Source organism: Aulonocara stuartgranti (assembly GCF_965226115.1).
Source record: "Aulonocara stuartgranti genome assembly, chromosome: 9".
In the NCBI taxonomy this organism is placed as follows: domain Eukaryota; kingdom Metazoa; phylum Chordata; class Actinopteri; order Cichliformes; family Cichlidae; genus Aulonocara; species Aulonocara stuartgranti.
In genome coordinates, this window is record NC_138960.1 from 2,861,051 (window position 1) to 2,880,176 (window position 19,126).

General features: G+C 43.6%; 1 protein-coding gene and 2 long non-coding RNA genes across 3 annotated transcripts in view; 2 read left to right on the top strand and 1 right to left on the bottom strand.

The window, feature by feature from the left end:
- LOC309713879 (uncharacterized protein) overlaps positions 1-17,922 on the bottom strand; it is a 90,577-nt gene extending 72,655 nt beyond the window's left edge. The window contains exon 1 of the mRNA XM_082545803.1: positions 17,834-17,922. Within this exon, the coding sequence (XP_082401929.1) occupies positions 17,834-17,851 (18 nt within the window). The 5' untranslated portion in view covers positions 17,852-17,922. The remainder of the gene's footprint in view (positions 1-17,833) is intronic.
- LOC309714794 lies at positions 10,330-11,887 on the top strand. The gene is made up of 3 exons (XR_014279028.1): positions 10,330-10,684; positions 11,552-11,623; positions 11,792-11,887. It is a non-coding gene; the product is annotated as an uncharacterized lncRNA (long non-coding RNA).
- LOC309713660 lies at positions 12,122-14,193 on the top strand. Its single transcript, XR_014278635.1, has 3 exons — positions 12,122-12,209; positions 13,884-13,954; positions 14,058-14,193. It is a non-coding gene; the product is annotated as an uncharacterized lncRNA (long non-coding RNA).
- Positions 17,923-19,126: the final 1,204 nt, after the last annotated feature.

The window sequence follows — 19,126 nt, forward strand, 5'->3', positions numbered from 1 at the left end:
CTGATTTCTCATTAAAGCAGCGGTGCTGTCTCCTTTTGTTGTTGCCATTTGTATGATTATTGAGGTGTTTGCCTACAATAAAGATCTATTTTATGTTAAATACCTCTGCCTAGCGTTCTTTTCATTCCACCTGGATCTAACTGTTACTGTCCCCCACCCTCATCGCCTAGACTTTTAAGTGGGGACGTAACAAAGTGGGGGCTCGTCCGGGAACGGAATGAAAGGAATTGGGTTGATTGCAAGTGTGAACAGGTGTTTGTGTGCTGTGTGAAGGTCATTTGGCTAGCTGCTGCTCTCCCCGGCTAGCACAGGGGAGTGTCTAGCTGAGCATTTGCTCTTCCTTCGGACACTCGTTTTTTGTTTTGCCTTTTTTATTTTCGGAGCAAACCCGGGTGGGGATTAATTCTCTGTTGGGGGTAGGCTTGTCGGTGCCTGTGGCGCTTGATGATTTGCCTTTAAAGTGGCCTCGAGCCTGGTACGCTCCAGAAGCTAGGACAGGCTAGAGTCTGAGGAGGCAGGACTGGGGGGAGTGTGAGTAGGATTTTTCTTTAATGGTTGACTTGACACAACACATTTCTCTTTCGCCTGTGTGTGTAGTTCTATAGTGAAGGCGTTGTGTGTAGCACTTTAGTGATTTGCTTGTGTTTTGCAGGCCGTTTTGAGTTTTCATGGCCACTTTTGATATTGCTGGGTTTACGGCAGAGCCGTCGCTTGCCCTGCTGGATGTTTGTAGGAAGAGGGATCTGCATGAGCTGGCTACATATTACGGGATCAGTGTCTCCACTGGTCTACACAAAGCCGAGCTGAAAGCCGCTCTGGTGTCCGGGTTGTTGGAGGAGAGGGTGGTTGTACTGCAGGAACCCCTGAGCACACCCGGTCCGGCTGGACCAAGTGTGGCGCCTCACGTTCCAGGCCAGGTTGTAGAACCATCAGTGTCTACACCTATGGACCAGGGGTTGCCCGAGGGGGGGCTAGTGACGCTGCTCCATTTTGATCCACTCTCCATCCAGTCATCTGAGGGTTCTAAGCAGGATGCTAGGCTCAAAATCCGTCTGGCTCGTCTCCAGCTGGAGAAGGAGCAGCGTGAGAGAGAGTTCCAGCTGAAAAGGGAGCTAGAGCTTAGGCGTTTGGATGCGGAACTGGCTAGGGCTAGGGAGGTTGAGCTGATGAAGGTGGAGGCAGAGACGAAGGTCAAGCTGCGACAGCTAGAACTCCAGCAGGCCTCCTCCCCTCCTGTGGTGGCTTCGCTGTCACAGACAGACGTACAGTTTGATGTAGGACGGAATAGTCGTCTGGTCCCTGCATTTCGTGACACTGAGGTGGAGATTTATTTTGAATCGTTTGAGCAGATAGCAACAGCCTTGCGTTGGCCGCGGGATGCGTGGGCCATCCTGCTACAGTGCAAGCTGGTGGGCAAGGCACAGGAAGTTTGTTCCTCGTTGTCCGCTGAATGCAGCTTGGACTACGACAAACTGAAAAGTGCAATCCTGTTGGCCTATGAGCTAGTCCCCGAGGCTTACGGGCAGCGATTTCGGGGGCTGAAAAAGGTGCAGGGTCAATCCTTCCTGGATTTCGCAAGAGAAAAGAGTGTCCTCTTTGATTGGTGGTGTATGGCCTGTAAAGCTGCAGACCTAGCTTCGGTACGGGAATTAATTCTCATTGAGGAGTTCAAAAATTGCGTCACTGAGCGGATGGCGGTATACCTGAACGAGCAGAAGGTCTCTACGTTGCAGCAGACCGCGACCCTGGCTGACGAGTTTGCACTCATCCATAAAACCAAATTAAATGGCTTCGGGGTTCCCATACGTTTGGATCGAGACCCCGGAGCTACCCAGAAATCGCAAGGAGGAGGGGTGTGTTTGTATATAAATCAGAAATGGTGTAAAAATGTGACCGTTCGTAGACAAGTGTGTCTGCCTGACATTGAGCTCCTCTCTGTGTCTTTGAGGCCGTTTTATCTGCCGAGGGAATTCCCACAGATCAACGTCACCGTCGTTTACTGTACATCCACCCCAAAGCGAATCCTAAGAATGCGACTGACACCATCTCCAATGCGATCCACTCTCTACAATCTCTCTCTCCTGAAGCCCCTAATATTGTTCTTGGGGACTTTAATCGCTGCGACTTGAAGAAAACACTGAGCAGTTTTTATCAGTATGTGCACTGTCCCACTCGCTTCAATAAGACTCTGGATTTATGTTATGGCTCCATAAAAGGTGCGTATACAACTGTGGCTGGCCCCGCCCTCGGATCCTCGGATCACAACACGGTGCATCTTCTGCCAGTCTATAAGACTGTACTGAGAAGAGAGAAAGTGAGGAAACACCGCATAAAGGTTTGGAGTGACGATGCCTCTTTAGCCCTGCAGGGCTGCTTTGACTGTACAGACTGGTCGGTGTTTACCGAATCATGTAGAGACATTAATGAACTCACTGACGTTGTCTGCGGATATATATCCTTTTGTAGAGACATGATTATTCCCTCAAAGGTTGTGAATTCTTTCCCTAATAACAAACCATGGTCCTCTAAAGTTCTTACGAGGCTGATTTACGAAAGGAATAAAGCTTTTACTGAAGGGAATACCTTGAAAGTCAGAGAAATTAGGAAGGAGATTAGATCAGAAATTAAAAAAGCTAAAATAAAATACAAGGATAAGGTAGAGGCGGAGATGGGTAGCAATAACTTAAGGGTGGCTTGGGCTGGCATGAAACACATGACTGGTCACTGTCTCAGTGACTGTAATAAGATAAGTCTCCCTGGTTTTAGTTCAGATTTTCAGTTAGCCAATGAGCTGAACAGATTTTATTCGAGATTTAATGATAACTATATTCCAAGGAATACACTTGATTCCTTAATAGAGAGCACCAGAGGCCCCCCAGTTTTGTTCTTTGATGAAAGAAGGGTGGGAAATCTTTTTAAAATGAGTAAGACTAATAAAAGTCCAGGTCCTGATAATATATGTGGCCAGGTGCTTAGAACATGCGCTGAGCAATTATGTGGTATTTTTTTTTTTATCACATCTTTCTTTTATCTCTTCAGCAACAGAAGGTTCCAGAGGTATGGAAAAAATCAATTATTTCTCCAGTTGCTAAGACCACAAAACCTACATCATTAAATGATTTTAGGCCTGTTGCTCTTACATCTTTAGTGATGAAGTCCTTCGAAAAACTTGTCAGGAAGGAGACCCTGCAGCAAGTAGAGAAGCTGATAGATCCACTACAATTTGCATACAGGCCTTGTAGAGGTGTTGATGATGCAGTGGTCACTCTGTTGAACTTCCTTTATCGCCATCTTGATGGCGCCAAAGCTCATGCTCGGCTTTTATTTATTGATTTTTCTTCTGCTTTTAATACTATCCAGCCACATCTTTTAGTGGACAAGCTTCTTAACCAATTTAAACTTAATTTTAATCTCGTTGGTTGGATCTTAGACTTCTTAACTGATAGATCACAGTGTGTGAGAATAAACGGCTGTTTTTCCAAACAGCTGAACTCTTCCACTGGCTCACCACAAGGTTGTTGTCTCTCTCCTCTTTTGTATATTTTGTACACTAATGACTGTCGCAGCACACAGGCCAATAGGCATTTCATCAAATACGCAAATGACACAGTCATTGTAAGCCTCCTTCATGGTGAAGAGGATTCCCATGGGCCTGTTGTGGAGGAGTTTGTTTCATGGTGTGATCAGTCCTTCTTAATGATTAACACCTTGAAAACCAAGGACATGGTTATAGATTTCAGGAAGTCATCCCCTCATCCTGCGCTTACAGTGGTAAATGGTGCAGCCATTGAAATGGTGGATAGTTACAAGTACTTGGGGGTTGTTCTTGATAAGACCCTGTCCTTTGAGTCACATCTTGCTGCTACAGTGAAAAAGGCCCAACAAAGACTGTACTTTTTAAGGAGGTTGAGAGGTTTTAATGTTTCATCTGAAATGATGACTCTCTTTTATAAAAGTTTTATTGAATCTGTTTTAACTTTCTGTATCATTGCTTGGTATGGTAGTATGTCCATGGATAATAAGACCAGACTTAACAATCTGGTTAAAGTGGCGGGCAAGATTTCAGGGAGGTCTCAGGTCCAGCTTGTGGACTTTTATAACAGGCAGGTGCTGAGGAAGGCCACCTCTCTCCTGTTGTGTTCAGATCATCCTCTCTTTAACGATTTTCAACTGCTTCCATCAGGTCGTCGTTATAAAATGACTGCAGTGAAGACAAAGCGACACAAATTGTCGTTTGTACCTAGTGCTATTATCTTAATTAACAACACTAAATTGTAAGTGTTGTTGCCATTGCACATTGCACTTTTTTCGATGGAATATCTAGGTTGTTTTATCAGGCTTATATTATATTATAGTATTTTTTTAATGAGTGTACGTGATGTGTTGGTTGTATGTTTGTTGTTTGTTTTGACATACTGCGAATCAATTTCCCATCAGGGACAATAAAGTTACCATTGACCATTGAGTGTTGTTAAGCATGAGCGACGCGACATACTAGCAAACGCTAGCGGTGCTAGTGGTGAGCAAGACACAAGGAGAGAGGTGCCTGTGCCTCGTCCCAGGTCAGACCGGAAATGTTTCTACTGTTTTAAATCCGGCCATTTAATAGCCGACTGCGAGGCCTACAGGCGGAGACAGCCAGTTTCAACACCACATAAACCAAAAGGGATAGGGCTGATTAAAAACGCTTCTCCTGGTAGCAGACCACTTAGCACTGAAACGCCTGACGAATGTTTTAAACCTTTCATTTTCAAAGGAGCGGTGTCACTCTCTGGTAAGCCTGGAGATGGGCGTACTGTGACCATTCTACGCGACACAGGTGGTTCACAGTCCCTCATACTGGCTAGTGCACTTGCCTTTGATGAAAAGACCGCCAGCGGCACTGATGTTATTGTTAGGGGCGTTGGAATGACTTATGTGCCAGCCCCCCTCCATCAAATTTGGGTGCAGAGTGACCTAGTAAGTGGCATTTTTCCTGTAGCTGTGTGTCCTTGTTTCCCGATTGATGGTGTGGACTTCATAATGGGCAATGACATTGCAGGCGGGAAGGTTTATCCTGCCCCAGTGGTCACAAAGACCCCTGACCCAAGCCCCTTGCCAGATGTTTTAAACCGGCAGCACCCGGATGTATTTCCCGTAGGTGTTCTTACCCGGTCACAGGCCCATCGGCAGGGAGAAGTGGTTGACTTGTCAGGGTCAGTGGTCGGCTCTATGCTGGGGATGGATGTGATGCCCTCTGAGGAGGGGGAGGTGGGTCCTGATGCCAAGGAACTCGCTCAAGAAGTGGCTGAGCCAGCTCCTGAACCCGCAGCCCCCCCTCTCCTCACACGGGAGGCCATTATTATCGCTCAGAAAGCAGACCCATCGTTAACCAAATGTTTTGCTGCCGTGATGAGAGTGATCATCTGACAGGAGACAGGAAGCAGACATTTGTTGTATGTGATGGATTGCTAATGCGCAGGTGGACTTCAAAGCCAGGGGAGGACTGGAGTGTAGTCCAACAGATAGTGGTCCTGGCTAGTTTGCGTCAGCACGTGCTACAATTAGCCCATGACCATTCATGGTCAGGACATTTGTGGATAACTAAAACATATGACCGTATTCTGCAGCACTTCTTCTGGCCGGCGATGAAGGCAGATGTTGCGAAGTATTGTAATACTTGTCATACGTGTCAACTGGTGGGCAAACCAAATCAAACTGTGCCCCCCGCCCCACTATGTCCAATACCTGCTGTTGGTGAGCCATTCGAGCATGTTTTGGTCGATTGTGTTGGTCCGTTGCCAAGAACACGAGCAGGCAATCAGTTTTTGTTGACCATAATGTGTTTGTCCACGCGGTTCCCTGAAGCAATTCCTCTGCGGAGGGTCACCACTGCAAACATCACTAAGGCGCTAATCAAGTTTTTCACCACCTTTGTTCTTCCAAAAACAGTGCAAACAGACCAGGGAACTAATTTCTTATCTCGAGCATTTAAACAGACTTTAGCTTCCCTGGGCGTCTCTCATTCTGTGTCTAGTGCTTATCACCCAGAGTCGCAGGGTGCACTTGAGCGTTGGCACCAAACACTTAAGGCCATGCTAAAAAAGTACTGCCATGACACGGGCAGAAGCTGGGATGAGGGTGTCCCCTTTGTACTGTTCGCAATACGCAATGTTAAGCAGGAGTCCTTAGGGTTCAGCCCAGCTACACTTGTGTTTGGCCGCGAGGTGCGGGGCCCGCTAAAGATGTTGAAAGAGAGGTTCCTTAGTGGGGGTGTTCCAAAAACTAACGTGGCAGATTTTGTGAAGACATGTAAGGATTGTTGGCAACGTGCTACCTCATTAGCGAAAGAGGCCCTGTGTACTGCCCAGGCATGCATGAAGACGTGGCATGACAGAAAGGCTGTGAAAAGGCATTTTCAGGCTGGGGACAAGGTTTTAGTGTTGCTACCGGTGCCTGGTTCTGCTCTTACGGCCCGTTTTGCGGGACCGTACGTCATAGTGAGGAAAGTGTCTGAGACGGATTATGTTCTCAGTACCCCAGAGCGCAGGAGGAAAACACGCCTGTGCCACATCTGGGGCGATCGTGGCTCAAGAGTTGGGAGTTCGCCTTGTAATCGGAAGGTTGCTGGTTCGAGCCCCGGCTCGGACAGTCTCGGTCGTTGTGTCCTTGGGCAAGACACTTCACCCGTTGCCTACTGGTGGTGGTCAGAGGGCCCAGTGGCGCCAGTGTCCGGCAGCCTCACCTCTGTCAGTGCACCCCAGGGTGGCTGTGGCTACAATGTAGCTTGCCATCACCAGTGTGTGAATGGGTGGATGACTGGATATGTAAAGTGCTTTGGGGTCCTTAGGGACTAGTAAAGCGCTATATAAATACAGGCCATTTACCATTTACATCAACATGTTAAAACCCTACCATGATAGGGAAACCCATGAGACTGTTGCCAGTGTGGCAACCTCCAGCTCTGTCTCTGCCACCGTGCTGAGTGTAGAGGCCAATGCTGACGACGGTCTGCATATACTTTCTGAGGGACAACAGTGTAGACGGTTGGCGAATTCAGCTTACTTAGCCGAAGTAACGGCCCACTTGTCTCATCTGTCCCCTTCACAATGCGAAGATGTGCTTAATCTACTGCACTCCTACCCCTTTCTCTTTGGTGATGTGCCCTCGCGTACTAATGTTTGTGAACATGATATCGATGTTGGGGACGCAACCCCAATCAAACGGCACGCGTACCGCTGCCCTATGGGAAAGCGCGAGGTGATGAGGAAGGAGGTCAGTTATCTAGCAGAGAATGGTTTGGTGAGACAGAGTCACAGCCCTTGGAGCTCTCCATGTTTACTTACGCCCCAATCTGGTGGCTGATGCACTCTCACGCAGTGCATAGTGATGAGTTTCTTCTGTGTTTTGTATAGTGTGGATATAGGGTGGGGGGAATGTTACATCCTGGGAGGCTGTGGGAGTGTGTGGGCGTGGTGTTGTCTTCTCCCTCTCCTCCTCCTCCTTCGTTCTGGCCACTCCCCTTGTCTCTCTCTGCCCCTGCCTTCTCCTTTAGGTCACACCTGCTGCTCATCTGCTCTCGTTACAACCAATTACCCTCAGGGGTGATATAAGCTGGAGAAGAGCAGTGTGGAGGAGGAGGGAGAGGTTTCTGGTGGATTTCCTCTGGGCTGGTCAGAGTGTGCTACTACCCTAGGTGTGGAACAGCCTGCTGCGTGTGACCAGCCTTCTGGTGTGTGGCTCTTTGTGAGTAGTGTTTAACTGAGCAGTGATTGCCCATGAGTGACGGCGGCCTTCATTAGTTTGTGTGGCCTGCCTGGATATTGTTTGCTAGCAGCGTTGCTGTCTCTTTCTGTTGAAGCCTTATTGTTGCTTTCTTTGTTGAAGTGGTCATTACCACTTTGGGTTGACCTCCCTGATTTCTCATTAAAGCAGCGGTGCTGTCTCCTTTTGTTGTTGCCATTTGTATGATTATTGAGGTGTTTGCCTACAATAAAGATCTATTTTATGTTAAATACCTCTGCCTGGCGTTCTTTTCATTCCACCTGGATCTAACTGTTACTGTCCCCCACCCTCATCGCCTAGACTTTTAAGTGGGGACGTAACACCACGTCAACGCGATAAAGCAGGCTAACCCGTGTTAGGATTTACTCGGTGTTAAAGCATTATTGTGGCTTAAACGTGTTAATGCCGACATCGCGACTAACGCGATTAACAATTAAACCAGCGCAGTCTGAGTCAAAATCCCTGATGTTGCTGTTAGCTAATTTTGGGCAATTTGTCCAATGTCTGTCCATTCTGCTGACAGCCCTAAAATAAAAGCAAGGGGTATAAGTGTATTTAGTCGTGTATTTATTTATATGCCTGAAGAAAAAACTTCTTACAGTTTTGATGCCCAAGCTTTCTCAGTACTTGTATCACTCTCTGCAGTCGCCATTACAGAAATGTCACATGTCGTCATTTTGAGTACTAGGCCTTTAACATTTTAAAAGAAGGCATAAATTAGGACTATGAATAAGTCAGCTGTGTTTATGCTGTAAACTACACTACTGCTAGTTCTGCTGCTACTGATGATGATGACAATGATGACGATAATCGTAATACTGTATATGCTTTGGTAATACAGCCAATCAAAACGTACAGGAGAACATGCGAAGGAGACGCATTCCTCCACGGGAGGATGCAGTCTGTCATGTTTCTGCTGGAAGGGACAAACTGGGACTTGATATCCACTACATAAATGCCTTCAAAGGTAAGTTGGTCTTTAGTTTGGATTAGATTTGGAGTTTGTCACTTTGTCTTTTGTCACTCACTTGGTATGCCTATGCAATTCAGGTCGGGGCATTTTCACGACTGTTCCATTCCAAAAAGGAGACTTCCTTTTGGAATACAGAGGTAAACTCATAACAAAAGAAGAATGTGAGCGGAGACACAGAGTTTATCATGACAGCCTGAAGGTGTTCATGTTTGAATTCAAGTTAGATGGAAAACTCTGGTGGTGCGTATTATATCAGTGTAGTTTGATTAAGATTAAATTACACATTGCTTTTGATTTATGAAAAAAAAGCTTCCTAACAAAAACTAGTTAAGCTAATACTTTTTTGCCTAACCCCACAGTGTGGATGTATCTCAAGAAGATGGGTCATTAGGCAGACTTGTCAACGACAACCACATCAGTCCAAGTGCTAAGATGAAAATATTAAATATCAATGGAAAGCCCCATCTATGCTTATTTGCAAGCAGAGACATAAGTCCAGGCGAAGAAATAGACTATAATTATGGTGACTCGGATTGGCTCTGGAGATGCAAGGTATTTCTACAATTGTACTTTTTGGAACTGATAAATTGCATACCGTAAGCCATTTTTACATTTGTACCTACTCAAATTGGCTTAATGTGACTTAGGGCATCTAGTTTTTCACTGAAATTGAGTATCACCTACTGTGCCTGGGGTCCCTATAGCAATGCAGCCGAGCATCCAGTGATATAAATGCCACAGCAAGCATGGACGTCAAGGTGACAAAATGCCTGCTGCTCAGTCTATACTTTAGTGTTCAATTCAGGGATCACGCTGTTAATTTTGGTCGCTATTTCAAACATTTCAGAGTTTCAAAAATGATGGCTTGGATTTTCACGAAGGAGGCGCACTCATAACTTATCGAGTGACACCATTGACCAGCCACCTGGTGGCATTCAGTCTGTCTATGTCAAATTTTCTGATCACTTTGGATCACTTGGAACCTTGGTGCAGTAGTTACTGAAAAACTACATGGTACTATAACCTACTGGAAAAACAGGGGTAGGTACTAATGGAAAACAGGCAATTGTGATGGCTGCCACATCAAAGCCCTCTAAAAGCACTAAAAAAATATCAGCAGGTATGCAGAAATAAAAAAATGGCTTTCGGTTTCTAAATTTTAACAGTGATTGATGTTTAATGTGATTCTACACAGCAAAATCTCCAGTGTTAAATTAACACTGGAGAGTGTCTATAAGGGTCCACACCTCTGAGTGTTAAATACAACACTGAGTGTTAAATTAACACTTTTGACAGTGTTATATGTTTAAAAGTAACCTAGTCAGTTTTGAAGATTAACAATGGCTAACACTGCACAGTGCTGATTTTCTAACACTGGAAAATAACTCAAAATGTTAGAAATATTCCAGTGTTAGAAAATCAGCACTGCTGACTAGGTTACTTTTAAACATTTAACACTGTCAAAAGTGTTAATTTAACACTCAACAGTGTTGTGTGGACCCATATAGACACTCTCTAGTGTTAATTTAACACTGGAGATTTTGCTGTGTAGCCTCTTTAGTTAGATTCATTTTAAATTTTGGCCCTCGAAGATAAATGGGCCCTAGTGACAGTTCGTTGCTGCTACAGGTGATTGTTTTACTCCTTTAGCAATGGCTTAAAAAATAAAGAAATCACACTGACTATTTGTCTCTTAATCATAGGGCCTTAAATTCTCTATACATGACAGTGAATATTTTAAAGACATTAGCTTGAAACTTATCTTTCTCATACAGTTTATTTAATGTTTCAAAAGCCTCTTCAAAAATGCACTGTATTTTCATTTTCTATCTGTTACACACGAAGACTGAGACCAGCCAGATTCAGAAGACTGTGAGCTGCCTAAAGCCGCAACCAAACAGCTTTCCAAACAATGATCTGGACCTGAAACATCCAGAGCCTGAAAGGGTAAATATAATCCAGTGTACCACTTAATGAACTAATAATTTAATCTATCATCATTCTTTATGGATGCTGTGTGTGTGTGTTTGGCAGTCACCTGGGTGTGATGTGATTTACATGGACCGTGGCTTGTAGGTCCTTTTCATTGTTTCAAAGTGCAAGTCTGTATAACATCTGAGTGTGTGTGTGTGTGTGTGTGTGTGTGTGTGTGTGTGTTAACCACCCAAATGTGACTTAGGAGGACCACACTGTTATTGGGGGACTCCGTCAAAGTTTGCTTCATGGTGACATCACTCTGGTTTTAGGAGGGGTCTTCTCGTATTTCTTGACAGTTTGACCTACAGCATGCAGAACTGACTGCATGTGCTTTGTTTCTATGTTGAAATTTTTTGAAACTCAGGCTTGAACATTAAGATAGTACTATACAACTTCTTAACTTGTTTTAGGCACTTTTTACTGCTGTAGTGCATGGGTTCTCTCTGGCTGTGTACTCTGGCTTCTTCCCACAGTCCAAAGATGTAGCTTATGGGGTTAGGTTAACTGGTGATTCAAAACTGCCCTTTGGTGTGAATGCAAATGCTTGTCCTTCCATGTTAGACTGGTGATCTGTCCAGGTTGTACTGCCCTATGGTAGCTGGTATAGGCCCCAAACCTGCTACCCCACAATCCTGATAAGGATAAGTGGAAGAGGATGGATGATTGCAAAGGAATCAGTTGTTAATTATTGTAGCCAGTATTTTTTTGAGTGGAAAGCCCCCCCCCCCCCCACACACACACACACATGCAAATTAAAAACAGAAGCACAGGCCTGCCCAGTACAGTTGCAAGAAGAGCACTTGGTCTAATCTTTGTGCCATCTTTTCTTTGTTGCAGGATCTTGATGAAGAAATGCCTCAGCAAGGCTCAGAAGCCATGCATTCTTCTTCAGTGCAAGATTTTGAAGAGGTAACATTGACCTAGGACAGATTTTAATGAATGTTTCTCATGCACGATGTGTACCTTACGCTATTTGCCGATAGTGAAATGGTTTATTCATCCTCTTGAGTGATGCATTTTTAGTAACTGTCAGATTACTGTTCTTTTGTCTTCATTTTCTATCTGTTACACACGAAGACTGAGACCAGCCAGATTCAGAAGACTGTGAGCTGCCTAAAGCCGCAGCCAAACAGCTTTCCAAACAATGATCTGGACCTGAAACATCCAGAGCCTGAAAGGGTAAATATAATCCAGTGTACCACTTAATGAACTAATAATTTAATCTATCATCATTCTTTATGGATGCTGTGTGTGTGTGTTTGGCAGTCACCTGGGTGTGATGTGATTTACATGGACAAAGTTTATTAGTTGATATCTGCAACTGAATTGAAAACACCTCACCTTTCCAACTGTCCAAAACAAATAAATGTTGCAATATTTTGCTAACAGTTTCACAATCATCGTCTGGTGTGCACAACAATATCATCTTTGGACAAGTGCATTCAGTGTGTGGGACCGGTTTCCTCCCTCAAGTGGCTTGGCTATAAGTGCAAAGGTGAGACATTTAGTGAATAGGTACAGTGTATAGTAAAAAGCATTAATAGAGTTCAACAAGTTAAGACTAGCTGAAATGAACACTGCTCCCTTTTTAATTAATGGGTGGTCACGTCTAATTAAAGAAATGTAGTATTACCTCATTGGTGCAGGACCTTGTAAAAATGGTATACTTGGGATTGTCCTCAATTCCCCATTCCATAACATAAACTGCTCAAAATAATAAAGGGAACACTTAAACAATGCGATGTTACTCCAAGTCAGTCACACTCCTTTGAAATCAAACTGTTCACTTAGGAAGTAACACTGACAACCAGTTTCACATGCTGTTTTGCAAATAGAGTAGACAACAAGTGGAAATTATAGTCAATTCACCATAATAAAGGACTGGTTCTGCAGGTGGTGACCACAGACCACTTCTCAGCACCTATGCTTTCTGGCTGATGTTATGGTCACTTTTGAATGCTGGCGGTGATTTCATTTTAGTGGTAGCATGAGACGGTCTACAACCCACACAAGTGGCTCAGGTAGTGCAGCTCATCTAGCGTAGCACATCAATGTGAGCTGTGGCAAGAAGGTTTGCTGTGTCTGTTAGTGTAGTGTCCAGAGCATGGAGGTGCTACCTGGATGTGGAGTAGGCCATAAGAGGGCAACAACCCAGCAGCAGGACCGCTACCTCCACCTTTGTGCAAGGAGGAACAAGAGGAGCCCTGCAAAATGACCTCAAACAGGCCACAAATGGTCAGAAACTGACTTCATGAGGGTGGCTTGAGGGTCCAGCGTCCACAGGTGGGGATTGAGCTTGCAGCCCAACACCATGCAGGATGCTTGGCATTTGCCAGAAAACACAAAGTTTGGCAACTTCGGCACGGGCACCCTATGCTCCTCACAGCTGAAAGGAGGTTCAAACTGAGCACGTGACAGTCTGGAGATGTCGTCGTGGGGAACGTTCTGCTGCCTGCAACATCCTCCAGCATGATCATATTGGCAGTGGGTCAGTAATGGTGAGGGGTGGCATTTCTGTACCTGCCAGAGAGCCTGACTGTCATTGGGTAACAAGATGAGGTCCTCGGACCCTTTGTGAGACCACATGCTGGTGCGTTTGGCCCTGGGGTCCACCTAATGCGAGACGACACTGGACCTCATGTGGCTGGAGTATGTCAGCAGTTCCTCCATGACAAAGGCATTGATGCTATGGACTGGCCCGCCTGTTCCCCAGACCTGAATCCAATTGAGCACATCTGGGACATCATGTCTCACTCCATCCACCACAAACTGTCCAGGGGTTGGCAGATGCTTTAGTCCAGGTCTTGGAGGAGATCCTTCAGGAGACCATCCGCCACCTCATCCCGAGCATGCCCAGGCATTGTAGGGAAGTCATACAGGCATCTGGAGGCCACACACATTCAACTACACACTTTCATGCCATTCAACTACCTAAAGAACAAAGTATTTAATAAGAATAATTCCTTCATTCACATCTGGGATGTCCTTTTTTTGGGGGGGGGGGGGGGGGATTAGCAGTGTATGTGTAGTCATTAAAATATCCTTAAGTGTGAACAGTTTGGGGTTTTTTTTTTTTCAGCATCTGACATTACTGCAATGCTTTGACAAAAAACTACTTCACTTAAATAGAACTGCAAAGCTAAATTAAGTCTATCAAAATGTGTTTCAGTTTGTTTAGGGGTCTGGCACAAATCTTGCCTTGCAAAATTGGCAAATCAGAATTGCCACCAGTCAACACAGGTGTGTATCCCATTCATATTTGGCTTGACTTTGTTTTTCAGTTTATTTTTTTACCTGTCTAAAGTATTGATCAATTAAAATAACTTTTGTTCTTACATTCCAGAAAGAAGAAATTTCTGAATATTCAGGGGAGGATGGATTGCCACATTCAGTTCTGGATCAAATATCAAGCGATGATGATGGCAACCACAGCATATCAGAAGAAGAATATGTGCCAGATTCAGAGTCATATGATGAAGATTCAGATGACGACATCTCATTATTGCCAAGCACATCAAAAGGTCTGCTATGCCAAAATGACATCTCCAGAGCGCATGAACAATCAGATTCAACGAATTTAATCCACAACTTGACAAAGGACAAGCCACAAGATAAAAGTGAGCTTTGCAAAACTGAATCAGAAAAAATGACTTTAAGTAAAAGAAATTACTGCTATTTTTGTGGCAAACCACAAGCTAAAATTTCCCGCCACCTGAAAACACACAAAACGGCTCCTGATGTTGTGCATGCATTTTCCCTGCCTAGAGACTCAAACGAGCGTAAAAGTCTGTTAGAGAAATTGAGAAATAAGGGAAATTTTAAGCATAATGCTGCAGTTTTGCATGGTGGAGTGGGACCACTGAAAGTGAAGAGAAGACCCAAGATTAAAGCAGTAGAGGGAAAGTTTGCTCATTGCTTTTATTGTCAAGGGATGTATGTTCGCAAGGATCTTTGGAGACATGTCCGCAGATGTCCGAACAAACCAAAAGATGACACGGATAAAGAACCTGGAAGAACCAAAGTACTCGGCCTGGCTTTAACTCTGGAGTCTCAGTGTTATCCGCAGGTGTCAAGTGGAGTCTGGAAGGTTCTTGCTGTTATGAAACAAGATGAGATTGCCTCAGCTGTGCGAAATGACTTTACTGTTATTCAGTTTGCCCAGTCCCTCTACAATAAACATGGACAAGACCCTACAAAGTATGATTATATACGACAGAAGCTTCGTGAAGCGGGACGTTTGTTGTTGTGTCTGCGCACAGAATTCTCAGTGCATAACATGGAAGAAGCTATTAAGCCTGCTAATTTCCAGAGAGTTGTGCAAGCAGTAAAGAAAGTTTCAGGTTTTGATGAAGAGACACTGTGATACAAAACTCCAAGCCTTGCGCTGAAACTGGGACATACACTGCATAAAATGTCTGACATTATCCATAATCGTGCCCTCATGACAGAGGATGAAGCCCTAATCAAGTCCACTGATGCGTTCAAGAAGTTGTATGTCTCCAAATGGTCCGAGATGGTGTCTCACCGTGCCTTGAACACATTGAGTGAGGCAAAGTTTAACAAGCCATCAACATTGCCCTTTACAGAAGATGTTCGGATTCTCCATCACTACCTTCAAAAATCTGCAGAAAGTGCCTTTTGCAGCTTGGAGAACGAAGCCACAGCTTAGAATTATGCCCAACTTGCACAAGTTACACTCTCACAAATCATTGTGTTCAACCGAAGACGTTCTGGAGAGGTTTCAAAGATGCGCCTCAAAAGTTTTCTTGAAAGAGACAAAACAGCACTCCACACAGATGTTGCCATGGGGCTCTCAGAAATGGAACAGAGACTAACTATTTCTGTAGAATAGAAATAATGGGAAAAAGGGACAGAAATGTTCCAGTTCTGCTAACACCAAGCATGCTGGATGCTCTGTCACTACTGGTTAGTAGGAGGCCTGACTGTGGTATTTGTGCCACTAATATCTACCTCTTTGCAAGACCCCGTTCAATGAGTCATTACAGAGGAATGGACTCCTTGCGTGTTCATGCACACCAGTGTGGAGCAAAGCAGCCTGAGTATCTAAGATCGACACAGCTCAGAAAACATGTTGACACACTCTCACAAGTCCTTAATTTGAAAAACAACGAACTTGATCAGGTTGCAGATTTCCTGGGTCATAATATACGCGTTCACTGCGAATTCTACAGATTACCAGTTCCCACAACACAGCTGGCCAAGATTTCCAAACTGCTTTTAACACTGGAAAAAGGACATCTTTCCCAGATCCAGGGGAAATCACTGGATGAGATCAAAATAGGTTTGTATTGAAAGGAGCAAATATTAGGGCAGTAGTTGAATATTATGCTTTATCAACAGAATTAAAACCTAAAAGCACAGACCATTCTGTTAAATGTCCATGATTTAAGGTTCTTGAAGTCTATTGTTTCATCACTTTGCAACATATGGCAAACTGCAGAGTGGTGGCAAAAAGTCACTTGGATGAGTGACAAAATGTTTCTCCCACTGAAAACGCTACGTCCAGATTAACAGAATCAACGTTTTGGGATTTACTTACCTGGATGATTGAGCATGCATCAAGAGACTTTTATTCAACTTTTTATTCAGTCTTTTATTCACAGCGGAACACTAAATGTCTCATTTTAGAAATTTGATAAATTTTCAAAGAGAATTTTTGCTCGTTTTGATATTGATGGTAGCAACACATTTCAGAAGTTAGTACAGGGTAGCATCCATTCTTTTAGCAAGCAAATGTTTTTTTGTTTTTTTTGTTTGGTTTTTTGTTTGTTTTAACTACTACTACTTTATATATCTTCCAGAGAAAAATGCTGCTCAATCCCACAATTCCCGAAGAGCTCCCAAAAACATGTGGTCCAAGGCTGAGGTTGCTGCAGTGATGAGGCATTTTAAAGACCACATAAACGAAGGGAAACTAGCCACCAAAAATGAATGCAGTCATTGCAAATTGGTAGAAGATCCGGTGTTGGCAGGAAGAACAGTTCAAAACATAAGAGATTTCTTAAGAAACAGAGGATTAACTGCAAAAAGGCAGGAAAAAAATGAACTAAAATAACTGTTTAGCCAGATGTGGTTTTACATCTTGGTCAGATTGCCAATTGTTGTTAACACTGATGTTCTGTTTAAAGAAAAAAAAAGTTCTTGTTAATTACAGAAGTAGTTTGTATTTCATAATTTTTACATTTAATTTATTTAGGTTTTTTTTTTGACAGGTTATATTTAAAATAAAAAATTATAAATGCATATTTTCTCCCCTTAATATTTACCTTTAAACTATTAAAATTCATTTTAAATGTTTTTAATTTTTCTGTTTTCTATATTTTTATATTTCTGTGGGAAGCGTGGGCATTTTTGTCCATAGATTTCTTTTTTTTATTTATGGTTAAAATTAATGTTCAGATCCAAGAACACTAATAAAATGATGTTCCAGTAATCCTGTGTCCTGTCAGATGTGTATTCATGGTAATGATGAGCTATTTAAATATTACATCATTGTCCCTTTAAAGACCCAATATTGGTTTTTTTGGACCTCATAAAACACATTGTTGTCAAGTGGACAATGTCTCCAGAAAACACAATAGAGTCTGGTTGGTGTGTATCAGTGTATCTAGACTTCTATAGGGAGTGTATGAGGTCTGAAGTGACCCAAATTTTTTTCAAACACTTTAACCTCGCTCCCTTGGCTCTAAGTCCTTTGAAAAGGGTAGTCCACTTAAACCACCACCGGGCGGATTGACGTAGGATAGTCCCTCCATACCACATAGACCCGTGTGTGTGTGTGTATGTGTGTGTGTGTGTGATTTGTGTGAGGTCAAGATGTGACCCTGTGAAGACTCCCCAAAGGCTGGTGCCAGGAGTCTAGGGCTCCATCTGAACAAAAGGCTCTTATACTTAAAGAAATATACGTGTGTTTGCTAAACCATATATCAGCAAGAGAAGATACGACCTCTCCTAGGAGGTGTGTGATCTTATGCTACAGAGACTTGTTACAGGATGAGACATTCTTTCAATCTACAAATGATTATATACTTCTAAGCATATATGAGTAAATATTTCTAAGCATAAATGGCAATGAACAATACAAAACCTAACACTCACCTCCTGTGTTGAGCTCATTGTTTCCTCTGTAGTGACTCAGCTGAGTCCAGATGGCTGAAAATGTTCCTCTGCTCTTCTCCTCCTGTTGATCAGCTGGGACACAAAACAGATCTTTGTTACCTCCACACTGCACCGAAGAGTCAAAGTGTCTCATATGGTCATCTGACAACACAAAGTACAAATTTCACTCTGATTGGTTGTAGAAATCTTGTGAGACGTGTTGTGCTGCAAAGTGAGGAAACTCTCTCACTCACTTATACTTCAGGAGTAACTTTGTGACATTGGCTCTAATATTCTAAGCAGCCCTTTACTATGACAGGGCCAGAATGTCCTATTTGAAGGTTTGGGAGAAGGACCATGTTAAAGGTGGATTGGGGTTCATACACTTTGTTGTGATACAGGTAAGGCTGTAAGAGCCTGAGAAGGTGTCCTGAGTGAACCTCTAAAACCAGTTTTCAGCTAACGACTCTGCTTCAGTCTGGAAAACAGCAACTACAAGTTTAAAGACTCCATCAACAATTCACACCCAGCAACAGCCTGAACAGCTCCTCCTGTGGTTTCCACAAACAGGGACAGACCTGTTACTCCCCCACCCCACACTTTCAACTCCTTCAGCCCCCCACCATTCATAATAACAGGGGCCCATACCTGATCACCACTTCACAAGTCTCTCCAGCCCCCATGATGCCTCTCTCCAAACTCCACCATCCCCCAAAGTTTGATTCTGTTCATCTGGACGTTTTCAGTGGGAGAAATGTTCATCACTCATCCAGGTGACTTCTTCAGTCTCAGCTGACTCCAACCTTATAAACACTACATTTACATAATGACTGAAACTAGCACCACTGAAGGAACAATGGGCTGGGAGGTCAGTTCCTTCATCATTTATATGCAAATTCTCATGAACATTGATCAACAACCAGCTATTTGACAAATGCTGTGATTGCAGCCATTCCCCAAACTGTTCGTGAAAGATACTCATGGTCATTGATCAATGAGCTTTTATCAGTGAAAAGACTTTTCTGCTCCAACTTCTCCCAGCATGCTGAGCTAATGATTAGTTGGTGTTTTTCTCCAAACACTCTCTCACTCTTCTCTCAACGTGTTCACAATAAACTGTGAACAGACACCGAGGAGAGCAGCAGAAGACCTCATTCATACGGTGTACATTTTAGGACATCGTCAGGTCTCAAGAAAAAATTTGTCAGGTATCAGAAAAAAAAACTGTCAGGTCTCAGTTCTCAAGAAAAAAGTTGTGTTACACTCAAAACATGAAGAAGGAACTGATGAAAG